This window comes from Podospora pseudocomata, chromosome 5, assembly GCF_035222375.1.
Source record: "Podospora pseudocomata strain CBS 415.72m chromosome 5, whole genome shotgun sequence".
NCBI classification, from domain to species: domain Eukaryota; kingdom Fungi; phylum Ascomycota; class Sordariomycetes; order Sordariales; family Podosporaceae; genus Podospora; species Podospora pseudocomata.
This window is the reverse complement of record NC_085889.1, coordinates 1,758,357-1,774,161: the sequence shown is the minus strand read 5'-3', so window position 1 is coordinate 1,774,161 and position 15,805 is coordinate 1,758,357. Positions and strand designations below refer to the sequence as shown.

The window sequence follows — 15,805 nt, the reverse complement described above, 5'->3', positions numbered from 1 at the left end:
CACGCCACGTAGCTACCGCAGCAGTGTTTCCACAAAAACACATACCTTGACTGGTTGTATCCCTGAACCCTCGCAAAAGACTCACGCATGTGCTTCCTTCACGGGGTGTAAGTATACGTCCTCCAGCCGAGAGGATCATCCTTGACGACAGTATCCTTGTCCACCTTGTGCATAAGTCGCCTGTTCCAAGCCCATTGCTGAATCTTGGAAAAACTACGACATTTGTGAACGACTTCGGCAACGACCTTCGTGGGAGTGTTTAGTGACATCCGAGCAAAAGTGGTGGGGTGACGTCGCTACTACACCGAGGAGGGGTTGCCATGTTAGATACCTACATATCCAGAAGGTTGAGGGGTCGATGATTGCGACTAACCATAATGCTTTGGCGTAGCATATCAATGCAGTGATCTATGTGCTCAATCCCCATCGAAGTCATCCGTGTTTTGACTTGTCAACCCCACGATAGATGCCCTTTCGTATCATTTTCTGTTGCCGCATGTCAGCGAAACCAGTCCCGAGCGATCAAGATTCAAGACTAATAATAAGAGAATCACTAATCATACCAGGCAGTGAAGTTGGTGGAAAGCAGCCAGCTGGACAATATATCCACCTATCATCGCCGGGTATTGGAAGTGTCTTGTTCTCCATTGGTCTCGCCTCCTCCGTGCTGATTCTGGAGATTCCAACTGGAAAAATAATTAGTAAGTATCCTGCGCGGGACAGTGTGGCCATGGGTACTCACAATCATACAAATCAGCCCACAGTTTGTCGTTGTGAGGGTTGAGCTCCCCCCTGAAATGGTGATGTTTCAATGCCAAATGCACTGGAGAATGTGACCCGTTCGCACTCGATAGCTGGCAACGCCGGTGCTGAGATATATCACGATGCAGTCATCAGTAATTATTGTGAAGACACAGGAAACCTTTGACAGAGTATGTGAGCAGTTCATCGGTTAGTGAGCGGTAAGGATGACAAGGTGGTGGTGCACTGTGATTTCAGTGATATACCAACCATATCAGACTCTTGTCCCTTGTCTTTGTCGATAGCTGACCATGCCCAATCTAGGCCCAACCAACGTCTTATTTAGACGAGACGTCGGGGCGTATAACCGCCCTAATAGATTACGACTTTGCCTGGATCTCCCACCCCTCTTACGAGTTTCTTCGCTCATTTGAGGGGCTTGGGGGTCAATTTCGAGGTTGGTCCTGCGATAAAGAGAGTTAGGAGGTAGCGTTGAGGGATGCCAAGCTCCATGGGTTTCCTGCCTCCCTGCCATCTACTAGCGAGTCAGACTCGGGAGTTGATTGGGTTGTTGCACGGGAATGGGAGGAGGCATTGGAGGCTGAAGGAGTCAGGTGACCGAGGACTATTGAGGGGACTGATAAGGTGGCTGATGTTGATGCGATCCTGTGTGCGATTTTGCCGTGGCGTGTTACCAACGCGGAAATTTTGGCCCGTCCGACGGAGGAAGTGATTATTGAATGCAGGACTGATAATGAGGAGCACCTGGATAAGTTGTTGGCCCGCCTGGGTTTTTGATTTTTGGTATGAATAAGGCAGATGGCTGGATGGGAATGGAAATCGATGTTTTGCGAGCTGGTGTGTTGGTTATACGATTTTGCCTTGGCCTTGCTCGAGTTAAGGGAGATTTACACAAATGCTACAGAAAATAGGTAGTTTACATAGATAGGTATAGAAACCTAACAGAGAAAAAGAAAGCTATCCGAGTCTGTGAAAAACAAGCCCTAAAACCACAGAGTAACCCACGTGTGGGCCTGACAAAAGGTGGGACCAGGTGAATACTGGGAGCAACCACACTTTGTGCAGTTAGTTAGCATGTTCAATCCCTGTGATATGGACGGGGACCTCTCTAGTCTTGATGGTCGTTAGCGCCTGGTTAAGGCTACCGTGTGGTAAGATATGGTGGGAGAAATATCGAATGTGGGTTATAAATTCGATAAACGCCAGAGCCTTAGGTGAACTGATCGAAATCCAGGTAGTCAGCATCGTTAGCTTTTGTGGGTGTCGTTCATGTCCCTAAGTGTCTAATATGACACTTGGAGGGTGTAAACAAATAAAGAGAAAAAAATACAAAAGGGATTTCGTAATGCCTGATAGTCACTCACCTGGTAAAACAGTGTGATTTTCAAGGTTGAAAATATATATATCAAAGAGGAGAAATTATAATCGGAAACACCGGGTATGGGCCAAATGTGTCAGTGATATAGCATGTGCAATGTAAGCCTGGCAGCGAGGTAAAAGAACAATGGGAAAACCAATCTATAAACAATGCGGTGTCATTTTAGAAGAGCTAGGGCGCATTTCATTATCTAAAAAACACCCAAAGAGATCATGGAACAAATAAGCCTTCGCAGGTCAAGGGGGGATGATGACTTGTTGTCAGGTTCTTTTGTGCTGAAGTTAGGAGTAACGCGGCGAGAGACTCAAAATAACAGAAGATACCAAACACGCCACATCGTATTGAATGGTGGATATCAACTTTGATAGTATCGGCTTTTAATCCAAGCAACTATCTTTACCCATCTAAGCGAACCTCTTCACTAATCCAAATATTCATGTTATTTTAAAAGATAACCGTTAGGGTTGAAAGTTCTGTTGATGTAAACGACCAAGGGCTCCAAGTGTCTGTTCCAGAAGTGATTGGCAAGAGTACCGTCATGTCGATCCAAGCAGAATATCAAAGCAAAAGAGGCCCTTGTAATGGGCAAGATCCCGGACAGACCCAAGGGGGTGAGCGGGAAGTATGATTGTCCGTTCCTCGTGAGGTGCGAAGCCCGGTTCGAAGGACTCGAAGTGAGGAGCTGACTGTTTCTGTGATGTAGTTTTGCCAATACAAACGGGCCTAAATGTGTCTGAAGTTTATAATTGGTGTAGTAATGTTCAGGCTGTATAATCACTTCCCATCTCACAGCAATTGAGGCTTACAGGAAAGGACAGGAAAGACACAAAGGTTTTGATATATGATCATGAGCAGCGACATCAAACTTTAAGAAGAAAAAAAGAAGAACCCCTGAATCGATTGACCACTAACGCCTGAGAATGAAACCATCGGCCTACCTAAGCCACCCCCGTGACACCTTTTCTAGAAAGAGTCAAGAAACTCAGTCCGAAACCTCCCCAAGCAACTCATTCAGGTAGGCCATCATCTCGAACGAAGCTCACTCCCACTCATTGACATCCTCGTTACAAGCCTTGAGCAGACCATCAGCAGCCTGGGCAAGCTCGGGAATGTCGGACTTCTCAGCTATAGAGGGAGGTAATAAAGAACATGTGTCAGTGAAAGATCTCCACGGAAACAGTCGTGTAAAGCCATTTTTTTGATTGACATACCATCCTGCTGAGTCGTGGAGGTCCTGCGAAGATACTCACCCAGACTCGATCCTGCAAAGGCAAAAGGCTTAGTACATTGCGCTTTCGTAGCTTGGAGAATGACCTACCACATGTTCTCAGACAACTCCCTCCCCAAGCGGCAACCCTCGCGAGCACGAGAAAGAAATCCAGGATGTGCTCGCGCGCAGGTGAGTCGAGCCTCATCCGAGCAAGATCCTTGAAAGTGGTGACGAGCAGCTGTCCCGACCGCGCGGACGAGGGTGCTGTTCCGCTCGGTGGTGCGGAGGACCTTGAGTTTGGAAGACTCGCTGCTGTTCTTCCAGGTGAAGCCGGCGGTCGGGAACCAGGTTGAACCGTGGCCGGAATGGTTTGAGCCGGTGCTGTGGGATGATGTAGGGGAAGGCATTTTGCTGGTGATTGGTGGTGTTGGAGGTCTTAGAGGTGTTGGAGGTGTTGGAGAGTTTGCCCTCTGCCCAAAGTTGTTCTGGATAATGTTGGATATAAGAAGGAGAGGGCTCTGGAGGTTGTTGGGTGTGAAGGGACAAAACAGGGAGAGAGCGGGAAAAGTAAAAGCATCGCATCCTCGACCAGGAGGACAAGATTCCACCCATGACGACGTCGTCAATTATTGGGAGCCGGTGAATAGCGGGCCTGGGAGATAAGACAATAGTTGCTCCTGAACAAGTCTACTTGCTCCATAATTGATGTGATCTTACTGGCTGCTCTGGACGGTTGATAAATAAAATAAGACAATAGTTGCTCTTGAAGTGAACAGAAAACTCTGATAGCTCAATAATCGATGAGGTTTTACTGGCTGTCGGCGTTGACGACGACATCAGAGCGTGACCTAACCAGCAAGAGCTAGGATTGCAAGAGCAATAACTGGAATATTGTGTTTAGGAATCAGATGATAGGGTCTAGAGATTTCGGGTGGAAAAGTATCTTTGCTCTCATTGCCCGGTGTTGATGCTTCCTATGTAAACAAGAGACTGGAAGCCTGCTGGCGCATCATAAAGCCTAGAAAAGTGTAGGAGAAGACGAATGCTACTACTCAGGCATTAAAGAAAGGTCAGTTAGCCTGATAATCCGTGATGTTCCACTGGCCATCGTGTCTCGACATCAGAGCATCCCCCAAGCTGCCCACAGTTCGGATCACAAGAGCAAGTCGAAAAAGAGCTTGTTGTCGAAGCCATAACAATACTGACCGTGAGATCGGACGGCTAAATATCTATGCTCCCGCTACCAGACAAAGACCGCAAGTTGTCACCAGGAGCAACTGTGATGAGTTGGTCTCTCTCTCTCCCGGGGGTTCAGGGGGTCAAGTTGTGATGAGAAGTCGTTGGGAAGAAAAGATTTTTCGTGTGAGATCTAGCAATAATTAAATACACAACACATGGCAAAAGTATAACTGGTAGCCCTGAGCAATGAATGCTCTTGTGTGCGAGTCACCACCGGTTTGTTTTGAGGTTTGTGATCAACCCCTGAATCTTGGCGTGTTGTGGTAAACAACAGACCTAGTTCAAAGTCAGCGGGTCGGCTACGAGTGTTTGCTGGGAGCGGATATGCTAGGCTTTTCTGGGCAAGCGTTTCTGTATGGTTTGTAAGAAGCTAGGATTGGGTTGGTCGGAGTTTGTTTTGGTATTAGGTTGACTGTCTACGGGCCTGCAGGCAGCGGTGATGATAGGAATGCAAATGAGAGTCAGATGTAGTGACATCTCTCAATGGCTACACTTGGATTCAACCGGGGAATATGACCTCTCGGGTGTCTGGCCTTTCTATTCGGTAGGTATAGTTTGGCCAGGCCACCAGATACGACGTCATCACAAGCCAAGCAATAGGTGCAAGATTCACAAAGACAAACTTTCAAGGAAAACACACCAAATACATTGTACATCACGCTCCAGAGCATGCTAACTACCTATCTTGCCCCTAAACTCCTATCAACGAATTTCAAAACGTGCAAAAAAGAAAACAAATCACCCCACCTCCTTACCCTTCCCTTCATCCTCGTCCTCCTCCCCCTCACCTTTCCCCACCCCCTCAACAAACCCATTCCCAACCTCCAACCCACCTCCCAACCCCAAAACTACCCTCTCCCCCGGATTCCACCCCCCCCTCAACTCCCACAACCTCACCACCCCCCTCTGCCCAACCCTATACACCCGCCCAAAAACCTGCCTCCCCTCCCTCCTCGTCCACGTCGGCCCCGTCAAAACCAAATACCCCGCCCTCTGCAGATTAAATCCCGTCCCACAAACCCCCGTCGGCGCAACCAGCACATTCGGCGCCGCGTTCCCCACCTCCAAAAACTTGTCAATCACCCTCTGCCTCTCCAGACTAGTCATATTCCCATGAACATAAACCGGCTTCACCCCTTCCGACTTAGGGTTAGTAAGCCACAGAAACAGCAGAAGCGATTCCGCCTCGAGGGGGGAGAATAAAACCAGCTTTTTGCAGGAGGAGGACTCCCCTGGGATTTTTGTTTTGTCGTTGACCATCTGGGTGATGATGGAAGAGATGGTGGCGAGTTTTGGGGAGAGGAGGGTGAAGGAGGGGAGGTGAGGGAAGTAAGGTGTTTTGGAGGGGTTGCCGGAGGCGGTGGTGAGGAAGGTGGATACCTCCTCGGGGGAAAAGGTGAAATTTGTTGTGGTGCTGGCGATGGAGGGGAAGGTTCCGCATAACCGGAGTTTGAGTAGGAGGTCTGGGCCGGTGGTGGGGGGTTTGAGGTTTGCGGTGGGGGGGATGGTGGTGGAGGCGAGGGATTGGAGGGGGGGGATGTGGCATGAGGGAAGGGTGTGGTCGATGATGTTGACTTTGAGTTTGCCGAGGGAGGTTAGTTTGGTGGATTGGAAGGTGTCGGTTGCTAGGCGGCGGACCATCAGTTGGGTGAGGAGCTTGTCGAGGCGGTGGTAGTATTCGTTAATTTTGGTTTGGGGAAAGGGAGATCCTTGGGTGGTGGAGGTAGTGTAGGAGTCGAAGAGCTTGATGCACTCGTCGAGGTGGGCGACGGTGGCGGATGATAAGGGGTGGTTGGGTTTGCTCCAGATTTGAGGTCGTTCGAGGACTTCAAGGACAGAGCGGAGGTCGGAGGGGGAGTTCTCGAAGGGTGTGCCAGACACAAAATAAACCAGAGGAATGAGTCGCTTGTTATTGATACTGGAGGTCCTAAGATGCTTGAGCCAGGCAGTGACGCGGTTGACCTCGCCAGAGGAGGCAGCGTATTGGTGAAACTCGTCCAGCATGACGATTCCGGGAGTGAAGGTGGTCTTGCTCTTGGCGAACTCGGCAACCAGCTTGTGGATTGACTCCGGAGAGACGACAATGACAAAGTCGCTCTGGGCTGTGGCATTACCACTCCGCAGAGACGCGAGCTCGGCAGAGGTCAACTTGGAGTCCTTGTCAGTCATGTGAATATCAGTGCCGTAACCACGGACTCTGATGACCTTGCCGTCCAGTTTGGTCTTTGCGTCCTTGACCATGGGTCCGCAGTTTCTTGCCGGCGCAATAATGACATTGGGTCCATCGGGAAGGCAATCGGCCAGGTTTCTGGTAAGTTCGTTGTAGCAATAGCATTTGAACCCCCATTTCTGATCATAAGGGCAGGATCGAGCATCTTTTGAGTTCTTGGCGTTATGTTTGTTAGCCGGTCCTTTCTTGACAGCTTTCCCCTTGGCCGATGGACTCCAAAACTCAGTAACATCAGCCTTACATCGCCGAAGGTTGTGAGCCAGAAGGAGGACACCAAACATCTCTTGTGTCTTTCCCAAACCTTGCTCATCCGCCAGAAACCCACCCCTGACATCATTCAGAACAAAATTGAGGAGATTGTAGACGCCCATGAGCTGGTAGTCGAACAAACCAACAGTCATGCCGGGAAGCTTTTTGACGGGAACACGGGTGCTGTGAGTGGCCGAGGACGCCTTGATAGCGAGCTGTCTCCTGTACTCCTCCGCATGGACGCCGAAGAATTCAAGACAAGAGTTCCATTCGCGTTCCGTATCGCCATCATTATAGGCCCCGAGGCTGTCATCAATGACATCACGGTAGTTTGCGCCGTAATCCGAATCCTCGGTGGTAGTGATCTGGTAACTGTCCACATTTGGCTCAGCCTTTTCGTCATGTTTCTCGGGAGAGGCACGAGGGCTCGAGATAATCGGTGATTCAGTGGTTGCGATATAGAATGTTTCGGTAGCAGACACAATGCTCGTAGTAACGCTTCTCGGGGAGCTGGGCGGGGTGTTTTCAAAGAACCTGTCGGGAAGAAAATACCAAAAACTGATGACCTCATGGGTATACTCTCTCTTAGACAGAAACCCCGGCTTAGGAAGACCGGTAGGATATTTGGCGTGGCGCTGACGGAACTTCATGTCCCAGTACTCGCTCTCTGTGATGAAGTCGAGCTCAAGAGCCATCTCAGGAAAGTCACCCCAGTCTGAGAAATTCGGCTGGTCAGGTTCCTCACGAGACTCCTTGGAGGGTGGTGTTACTGCTGACAAGACCGCTCTGTTGTATTCCTCCTCCTCGGTAGTATGGGATGGCTTGAGGGAGGAAGAGAGCTTGTCTGTGACGGGTGGCTTATCACTCCCTCCAATTCTCCAAAGATCATTGGGGAGATCTTCCAAATCAGGTCGAAATTCCATCTCGACATACCGATCATCTTCTTTGCTGCAAGCAATCTGAATCAGTAGTTGTTCCCAGTCAGATCCATATTCCAGATCCTTCTCCTCGCCATTCTGAATGACAAAGAGCTTGTGCAGGATGGGATCATAACCAAGCTGTCGGTTCATCCAATTCTTGAGGCGTGCAAAAGACTTGGGTAAGGGTTCTTGTCCGGTTCTCGAGCTGTTCATAGTTGATATCTGCTACAGTGTGTAACAGAAAGCATTCAACAGGCTTGTCGGATGTGTCATCGCGGTTAATAAGCAGAATGATGTTGTACAGCCTTATCCAGACAGGCACGGCCGCATTGGTGGGCTTTGAGGTAGAAGCCATTGTTGTAAAGGGGGTCACTTCCAGAGTGAAAAAGAGTGGTAAAGAGGCTTGTGGTCTGAAAACCAACTGATATCGTGATTTGCTTCGTTTTAATACAAATATTCACCGGATGAGGAGTGTACCGAACAATTCCAGTCCGAAAGAACCATGTTCATCTGCAATGGTGGCGAGCTGAAACAATCCAACTGGAGCACCACCCAGAATGTCCTTGAGCTGGAGTCAAAGAGCCCCCCACTAAGCCATTGTGAGATTGTCCAAACAAAGGAAGCCCCGTGCTTCTGTACTCAGTACCAGGCCGCAACATCTTTGTTATGGTCTTTTTACACTTAGTTCCGATACTTGAGGTCAGGCGTCAGCCCAGGAATAGCATCCAACCCTACAGACATGGTCAGCATTGCCTGTGAGGCGTCATTCTGGGACTGGAAGAGAGGTAGAAGCTTACAGCCATCAATCTTCTCGCGCACATGGAGAGGGCCTATGCATTTGTTTCCCGTGGCTAAGCTCTGAGACTTGAGCTGTGGGCACCTATCGCAATTGGAGTCCATGGCAATTTGCAAAGCGTTGTCTTTCCAGCCAAAAACATAATCACCGTGATTTCCGAACCCAGTCTCGTCGCCCTGGCTCCAGACAAATGGCTGGCTGCCATCTTCGGGCCATAGGTCCTTTGCATTGAACTTGGATGTGTCCCAAATAACTTCAAAGAAGAGCTGTGGAATCTTGACGGGGTGAGATGCCGGGCATGGGCCATTGTTCTCGAAGGTACCAGATGCAGGGTAGGCAACATGTGCCATGTGGTCGGGCGTGTCGAGATTCTTGCCATCCCAGCAAGTTGGAAATCGGACATTTGACATGATTCCTGCCGGGCAAGGCCGCTTGGGCATATCGAGCGTCTCTCCAGTGCGGGTCAGAATGTTTTGCAGACATGTGTATGTAAGTTGTCGGAATCTCGAGGCTTCTTCGCGGGTGCGGTATTCTTGTTTGCCGATCAGCATTCGGAAACCAGGTCTGAAAGCTGTGACGGTGCCCGGCCCCCCACGGCCAGTGAAGAAGGGCGTGTAATAGACCGTCATGCCACCATTGGCAGCTTCAAACCCCATATTTGGCTTTTGCGGCACCCGAATAAACGACCCATTCCGAGCACGGAAGTAGAGGATGGCTGTCCAGTAATTGGAAAAGTCGTCGGCGAAGGTGCAAGTGGTGCATGTCGCCTGAGAGGGAGGTGGTGTTGCTGGATCCATCGTGACGTTGAATGCATTCTACCAACTAGTCAGTCTTTGCTTTTATTCGAGGGGGGGTATCAGGACCAACATACGCCTCCGACGATTTGGTGAAGATGTGGAGATGGAGCCATTCCAGGATTGACCAAGCTAAGGGACACAGATTCGTGGTCAGTCTGGGATCCTTAGGTATTCAACGAAACGAGGGGCTCACGGGTCAAGTCGCTCAACCACGAGCTGCGAGCATGAGAAGCGTAGCAGGGCGCTTGCCGTCGACGCTGTCAGCGCCACGGCTGCAAGGAAACGTATGTGCATGTTGGAGGTGTCGCGACTCAGTCTCTGTGGTTGTCGATATCAACAACGACAAGAATGAAAGAGTCGGAAGGCATGGCTAAATGTCATGGCCAAGGGGGCAAAGTTTGGTGATATCACCGCTGGAGGTGTGCTGGATTCATTTGAAATTTTTGGCTGATCTTGTCTATTTTGGAGGTCAATATAGAGAGGTCGTCTAACTTGGAGCCGGTACTCCAAGGCCAGTCATCTGATTGATGGATAAGTTGGTCGGCATGGCTGCTGCCGCATTGCTTCTCGGCACTGGGGAGTACCGGCAAATGAGTCTAGGAAAAAATAGATTCATAGCAAATGGGGCTGATAATTGCTTGCATATAGTTGCCTGTCCGGATCCCGGATCTGTGCCGAAACTTGGGTGAGCTTGGTTCGCCAATTGTGGTCTATTTCGTAAGCTTGGAGATCATGAAAAGACAAGACAAACCTGAACAAAACGTCCAAAGCTTATTAGTTGAAAATAAATGTGGTTTATGCGTTTGTACGAGCGTGCCTGCCTGAGAGGTTGAGAACTCCTTCCAACTTCAAGCTTTCAGGTAGGCAGCAGTCCATGATTGGGTCGGCTGTATGGAGCGGAACTTTCCGCACACACATCTGCTCTTGAATATTTCTACACTGTCGTTTTCATTTTCCGTGGTCTATTTTCCAAGCAACATCACACAGGCCACGAGATATCACGACGTTGACGACCTCGAGAGATCAACTCGACTAATACAGTCAAGTCAACAGCCGGTTGGCAGCTGCCCACCTGAGATACGATAACCAACCTCCACTACACAGTCCAAAAAAATCCCCCTTATGCGCAAGATTGCAATCCTTCATTAAACATCGTGTTCGGTATGCACACGATGCACAGGCTGTCGAGAATTCGTCGCAGCAAAATCCCAATTGGTCGTGCTGCATCCAAGACCTCACTAATTAATGGCCTGTGCGTGAACACCTCGCAGAACGCCAAGCCATTTGGACACCACGCTTACAGAAAAAGCACAGATGCTCATCACCGACCACAGTTGCCCTACAGCGTGTGATTCATCCCAAGACGAAACGTTGAATTGTCACTCGTTGGATCGCCGCCGTTGTCGTTGCATCAACGTTCCCGCTGTCATCCGCCTCCAACGATGTCCGAGAACAGAGCCTCCCCAAAGATCCAGGGGTAATAAACGGGCAATGTGAGACAAGAGTCCAAGCTCCGACACTTACACGCCATGCCCTGTGCTCCACCACACCCTTTCTTTCTGGGGAACATCGCGCACAGCATTGGCGGCCCGCGAATACGCACCTGTGGAGTTGGTGTCGTGCTTGGTGGGACACCTGTCCTTGTCATTTGCAATCTCTGCTTCCATTTGTCCTCAACCCTGCAAACAGCTACGTAAATCACGCAGGAATCGGGTCAAGGTAGCTACAGAAGGGGACTTTTTGGGGGGCCGGGGGTGATGGTATGCTACATACCATGTGTCGATCGTCCGGCTGCTGTGGGATCGCCATCAATCGTCTCGTTTTTTGTTCGCCGTCCTCGGGTTGTGGGAGAGTCCGGGGAATCCATGATATGAACGGCTCACCCAATATCTCGGGCAGCCATCCCGCCTTGCCCCAGATTTTTCTCCCCGGACTGGATTTCTCTTGTTGATCGTTCCCCCCTTGCACCCCACCCACTGGCAGATGAGGCAGCCGTTGAGCGGAACCGCCGTCGTCGGGTAGTTTGTTGTTGTTGCTGTCCTCGCCGTTGCCAGCGCCATCTTCTGCGAAGCTGGCGTGCTGCGACTCTGATGTCGCACTTTACCGCCACCATAACGACGACCGAGTTAACGTCATATTCCCATGAGCCCACGACAACGCATGGCTCGACCAACGTAGCACGGGGTGACGCGGAAACGCCAGGGTTCAAGGTCAAGCAGACGGTGGATTATGGGCACCAGATCAACTTTACCATTTGGTTTTTGACTGCCTTGTCGGCGGCCTTTCTGGCACTGAGGGTGTACTCCAAGTCTTTGAGGCATCGAGGGTTGTGGTGGGATGATCATGTTCTTATTGCTTCGTGGGTGAGTGGTGTCCTTTCCTATCCCCTACCCAGCAGCTATCTGACAATGCCACAGGTAGCACTTGCCTTGTCTTGTGCCTTCGTCTCCGTCTCTGTCACCTACGGTTTTGGTCGGTCACTCGCGCTCTTCAACTTCAAGAACCTCAACATCTATCTGTTATACTGCAACTTGGCCGGCACCTTCTCCATCTTGGCCGCTTGTTGGAGCAAGACCTCGTTTGCCATCACCATCTTGCGCATATCAAACGGATGGATGAAGTGGCTGGTCTGGTTCATCATCGTGACGGTTAACCTCTCGCTCGGGGTGGCGATTGCGCTCACGTGGGGGCAGTGCACGCCAATTGCAAAGATCTGGCAGCCAAATCTGGAGGGAAGTTGCTGGTCCAAGCATTACCAGGTTAGGTATAACATCTTTACAGCCAGTAAGTCGAGTCTCCGATTGCACCAAAAGAAGGGACTTACGTTTGGCTGACATGCTTTCAGTCTACTCTGGCGCAATGGATATTGTTCTCGCCTTGCTCCCCTGGAGGATCATCTGGAAGCTCACCATGAACAAGAAGGAGAAGTTTGGCGTCCTCGTCGCCATGAGCATGGGTGTTTTTGCCGGCGTCACCTCCATCATCAAGATAACACAGCTTCCCTCCATCTCCGACGCGTCGTTTACCGAATCCACGACCCAGCTCGCCATTCTGGCCGCAGCCGAGGGCGCAATCACCATCGTTGCCGCTTCGATTCCTATACTCCGCGCTCTGCTCAAGCACAACGGGCCCCCGCCCGGCCCGGCAGAGTTTTATCACGATATTTACACCGGTTCTTCCAACGCGCAGGGCACAGGTCGCAGCTCGACGGTCATCAGCTCCCAGGGACATTGTCGCAATGAATCCAGTTGGAGCCGGGCGAGTCGAGTCAGCAGTAACAAAGAAACCAATGTCGGAGGTTCTTCTGGGCGGCCGGGGAGCAGGTCAGGGTCCGTCATCAGGTTGTCACGACTGTCGAGGTTTAGTAGGTTCAGTACTGGAATGTTTAACCTGAATGGGTACCCCAGTGGGAGTAGGGGGTCGTCGATACGGGGCTCCATGTCGAGGAGCAGGAGTAGGATACGATCGAGGAACCAGAGCACGAATTCTTTTGGGAGTGTCGAGGCAGGGGATGAATTTGAGCCGCCGCCTGGGAAGATCATCCAGACGGAAGAGGTCAGCGTGGAGTATGAAGTGAATGACAGGATAGGGATGCCGAGTGTGCCGTTGCCAAATAGGCCGATGCCGGATGATCTGCCGGATCTGCCTATGCCAGCGGCAGTGCAGATGACTACGGCAGAGGTGCAAGGGCAGACGTTGCATCATTATCATCAAAGGATGGACTCTGTGCCGAGTGATAGGCAGTGGATGGGGGCAGCGGGGAGAATTGTGTAGGTTCGCATGGGGCATGAGTTTCGGGGTCTTCGTTTTGGTTTCGGGTTGGGAACGGTTGGTAAGGGAAGGTTTGGAGCATCTTGCATTCGTCTTGGTCGTTCTTTCGTTTTCGTTTTGGGTGCTGACGGTCATGACCTTGGGATACCCGGTTTATTCATGTTGCGAACGTTGATTATGTGTAGCGTTGAGGTTTGGGATGGGGTCGCCTGTTCAAAATATTATGTCATTTAATCAATGATGTTTTTTTCTTGTTGCCTGCGACTTTTGCGCGGACTGCCCTGGCATTGAACTGGCAGCTGTTCTTGTATCAGATAGTACGAGGTTCCTGTGAACCCAAAGCTTTGAGACCAGTCCACTGGTTATGAACATGATGATGAAAATAAAACTCAATTATCAGATAATGAACTTGGTGAGGTCGATTGCCGAGGTAGTCAATAATAGACTGTGAGAAGAAAAAAGGGCAAAACGCTCACCGGCGTTGGCCGGTTACGAAAACCCAGAGGTTTTAACCATGAATCGAACGGTGGGCGTCTCGGGGCTACGGGGCTACGGTGAGCCCCGGCGGGGGACAGCCCCAATACCCTGACCACTTGACCACGAGGGTGTTGTGGAGGGTACTGGGGCTGGTTGAATGATGTGTTTTTGACCTGGTATATAAACCATGGTTCTGCCCCTGTGGACCGCGACTGTCTTTGCATCATTACTGTCACCGACTTCTCCAACTCCCCATTGACTTCTCCAACTCAGGTAGATTTAACATTCTAACCAAACTCTATCTCACAACCTCCCCTCCTTTACCAACCCCTCCCTCACCCTCTCATACCTCTCCTCAGCATCCCTCTCCGAATCAAAATCCAGTATCCACCCCTCCCGCTTCAAATGCAACACCTCCGGCTCCTTCCAAATGACATCCCAATCCGCCTTATGCCACTGCTCCCTCGTCGTAACCCCAGTCTTTTGCACCCGATGCACCCGCTCATACCTCAAACCCTCCCACACCCTCACCGCCTCCTTCACCTTTGTCCCATCCCCCTTGATCCTATCAAGACAAACCGCCAGCACCACCCCATCCTCCATAGCCTGACTCGCCCCCTGAATTGACGTCGGCAAAAAAGGGTGCGCCGCGTCCCCGACAAGTATCGTCCTCCCCTCCGGTGAGACAAACGTAGGCAAGGGATCGCGAAAGACAAGCTTATAATCAAACAGTCTCTCCTCGGGAGTAGCCTTGACCAGTTCCTTCACGACCGGATCCCAGTTTTGGAGGAGTGAAAGAGCGGCTGGTTTCGAACCGGGGAATTGCCATGATTCGGATATGTCGGATGTGTCGACGTGGGTGCACACCCAGGAGATTTCTTTGCCGTTCTTGATGCTCGCCGCTAAAAAATGGACGTCGGTGCCGATCCAGGCGTTGTGGGTGTCGCCTCTTGAGACGAGGTGGGATGTTAAGGGGGAAGAAAAAAAAGAAGGGGGGGTGGGGAACCAAGACCGGAAGACGGCGTAGCCTGAGGGGAGGGCGTGGTCTTCTTCCCCAAGGATGAGGGTTCTGGCTTTGGAACGGACGCCTTCGGCTGCGATGACGAGGTCTGCGGTGTGAGCTTCCCCTGAGGAGGTGACAACCCCTGCGTGGGACGGGGTTTCAAAGTATTTTGTCACTGTCACCCCCAACCGGATGGGGATCCCGAGGGAGAGGGCGTGGGAGTAGACTAAAGAGTGGATTTCCCCTCTGTGGCCGTTTATTCTCTCACCCCAGGCGAGGTGTTCTTCTTTGAAGGATTGGGTTGTCACAAAACGGCCGGAGGAGTCGTGGAAGTGGACTTGGTCGGCTTTGTGGATGATGGGGGAGAGGAGGTCGGGGAGGTTGCCCCAGTTGGTGAAGATGCGGGAGGAGTTTTGGCCAAAGGAGATTATGTCGCCGAGGGGGGAGAGGGAGGGGGATTTTTCGAAGAGGACGAGGTTGGTGAGGCCTTTGCGGTGGCATTCGATTGCGGCGGTGAGGCCGGCGAAACCGGCGCCGATGATGATGATGGAGAGCGGGGGGGAGGAGGGGGGTGTCATGTTGGGGATGGTCCATTTTCAAGTGGAGATGAGGGAAGGATGGTGGTTTTAAGAGCAGTGATTGCTGACATTATACCTTGGTGATGGATGGGCTAATTAACAAGTACCGAGAGATGGTGCTGGACATTGCAACTGCATGCTATTACCCCGCATGAGATTGGGTTGGATCACCACTCAGTGCCTCGAGTTGGAGTCTGTCGGCGCCGGGTATTGATTTGCAGAAGCACGTCAGCCGGGATGTGAGCAAAAGCCAGAGAAGACTTTGATATGACCAGATTTCTGCCCTTTTGTTATCATACTGTGGTTGTTAAAGCCTAGAGGGCAGCCCTGTACCTTTGCCATACATCCCCCCAGAGGTGACGGTCCAGACTATGATATCAGTATATGATGCATCT

The 15,805-nt window shown here is 51.0% G+C and overlaps 6 protein-coding genes across 6 annotated transcripts; 2 read left to right on the top strand and 4 right to left on the bottom strand.

Annotated features, from left to right (window-relative positions):
- Positions 1-98: 98 nt before the first annotated feature.
- On the bottom strand, positions 99-1,537 carry QC762_0079250 (uncharacterized protein; the record flags this gene model as incomplete). Its single annotated transcript, XM_062883890.1, has 3 exons — positions 743-1,537; positions 564-686; positions 99-296 (listed from the first exon to the last, which is right to left on the bottom strand). The coding sequence occupies exons 1-3, from the start codon at positions 746-748 to the stop codon at positions 99-101; spliced, it is 327 nt and encodes a 108-aa protein (XP_062741992.1). The 5' UTR covers positions 749-1,537.
- QC762_0079240 (uncharacterized protein) lies at positions 564-1,539 on the top strand (the record flags this gene model as incomplete). The annotated part of the gene is given in 5 exon segments (XM_062883889.1): positions 564-701; positions 758-932; positions 1,066-1,198; positions 1,232-1,355; positions 1,365-1,539. Coding segments are annotated over 4 exon segments (480 nt in total). The 5' UTR covers positions 564-701; positions 758-884.
- A 3,788-nt stretch (positions 1,540-5,327) lies between these two features.
- QC762_504310 (uncharacterized protein) lies at positions 5,328-7,991 on the bottom strand (the record flags this gene model as incomplete). Its single annotated transcript, XM_062890855.1, has 1 exon — positions 5,328-7,991. The coding sequence occupies one exon, from the start codon at positions 7,989-7,991 to the stop codon at positions 5,328-5,330; it is 2,664 nt and encodes an 887-aa protein (XP_062741990.1).
- Positions 7,992-8,669: 678 nt separating this feature from the next.
- QC762_504300 (uncharacterized protein) lies at positions 8,670-10,357 on the bottom strand (the record flags this gene model as incomplete). Its single annotated transcript, XM_062890854.1, has 4 exons — positions 9,775-10,357; positions 9,656-9,710; positions 8,786-9,599; positions 8,670-8,719 (listed from the first exon to the last, which is right to left on the bottom strand). The coding sequence occupies exons 1-4, from the start codon at positions 9,873-9,875 to the stop codon at positions 8,670-8,672; spliced, it is 1,020 nt and encodes a 339-aa protein (XP_062741989.1). The 5' UTR covers positions 9,876-10,357.
- A 165-nt stretch (positions 10,358-10,522) lies between these two features.
- On the top strand, positions 10,523-13,811 carry QC762_504290 (uncharacterized protein). The gene is made up of 3 exons (XM_062890853.1): positions 10,523-11,944; positions 11,999-12,365; positions 12,427-13,811. Exons 1-3 carry the CDS (start codon positions 11,672-11,674, stop codon positions 13,353-13,355), a joined length of 1,569 nt encoding a protein of 522 aa, XP_062741988.1. The 5' UTR covers positions 10,523-11,671; the 3' UTR covers positions 13,356-13,811.
- A 321-nt stretch (positions 13,812-14,132) lies between these two features.
- On the bottom strand, positions 14,133-15,410 carry QC762_504280 (uncharacterized protein; the record flags this gene model as incomplete). The annotated part of the gene is made up of 1 exon (XM_062890852.1): positions 14,133-15,410. One exon carries the CDS (start codon positions 15,408-15,410, stop codon positions 14,133-14,135), a length of 1,278 nt encoding a protein of 425 aa, XP_062741987.1.
- Positions 15,411-15,805: the final 395 nt, after the last annotated feature.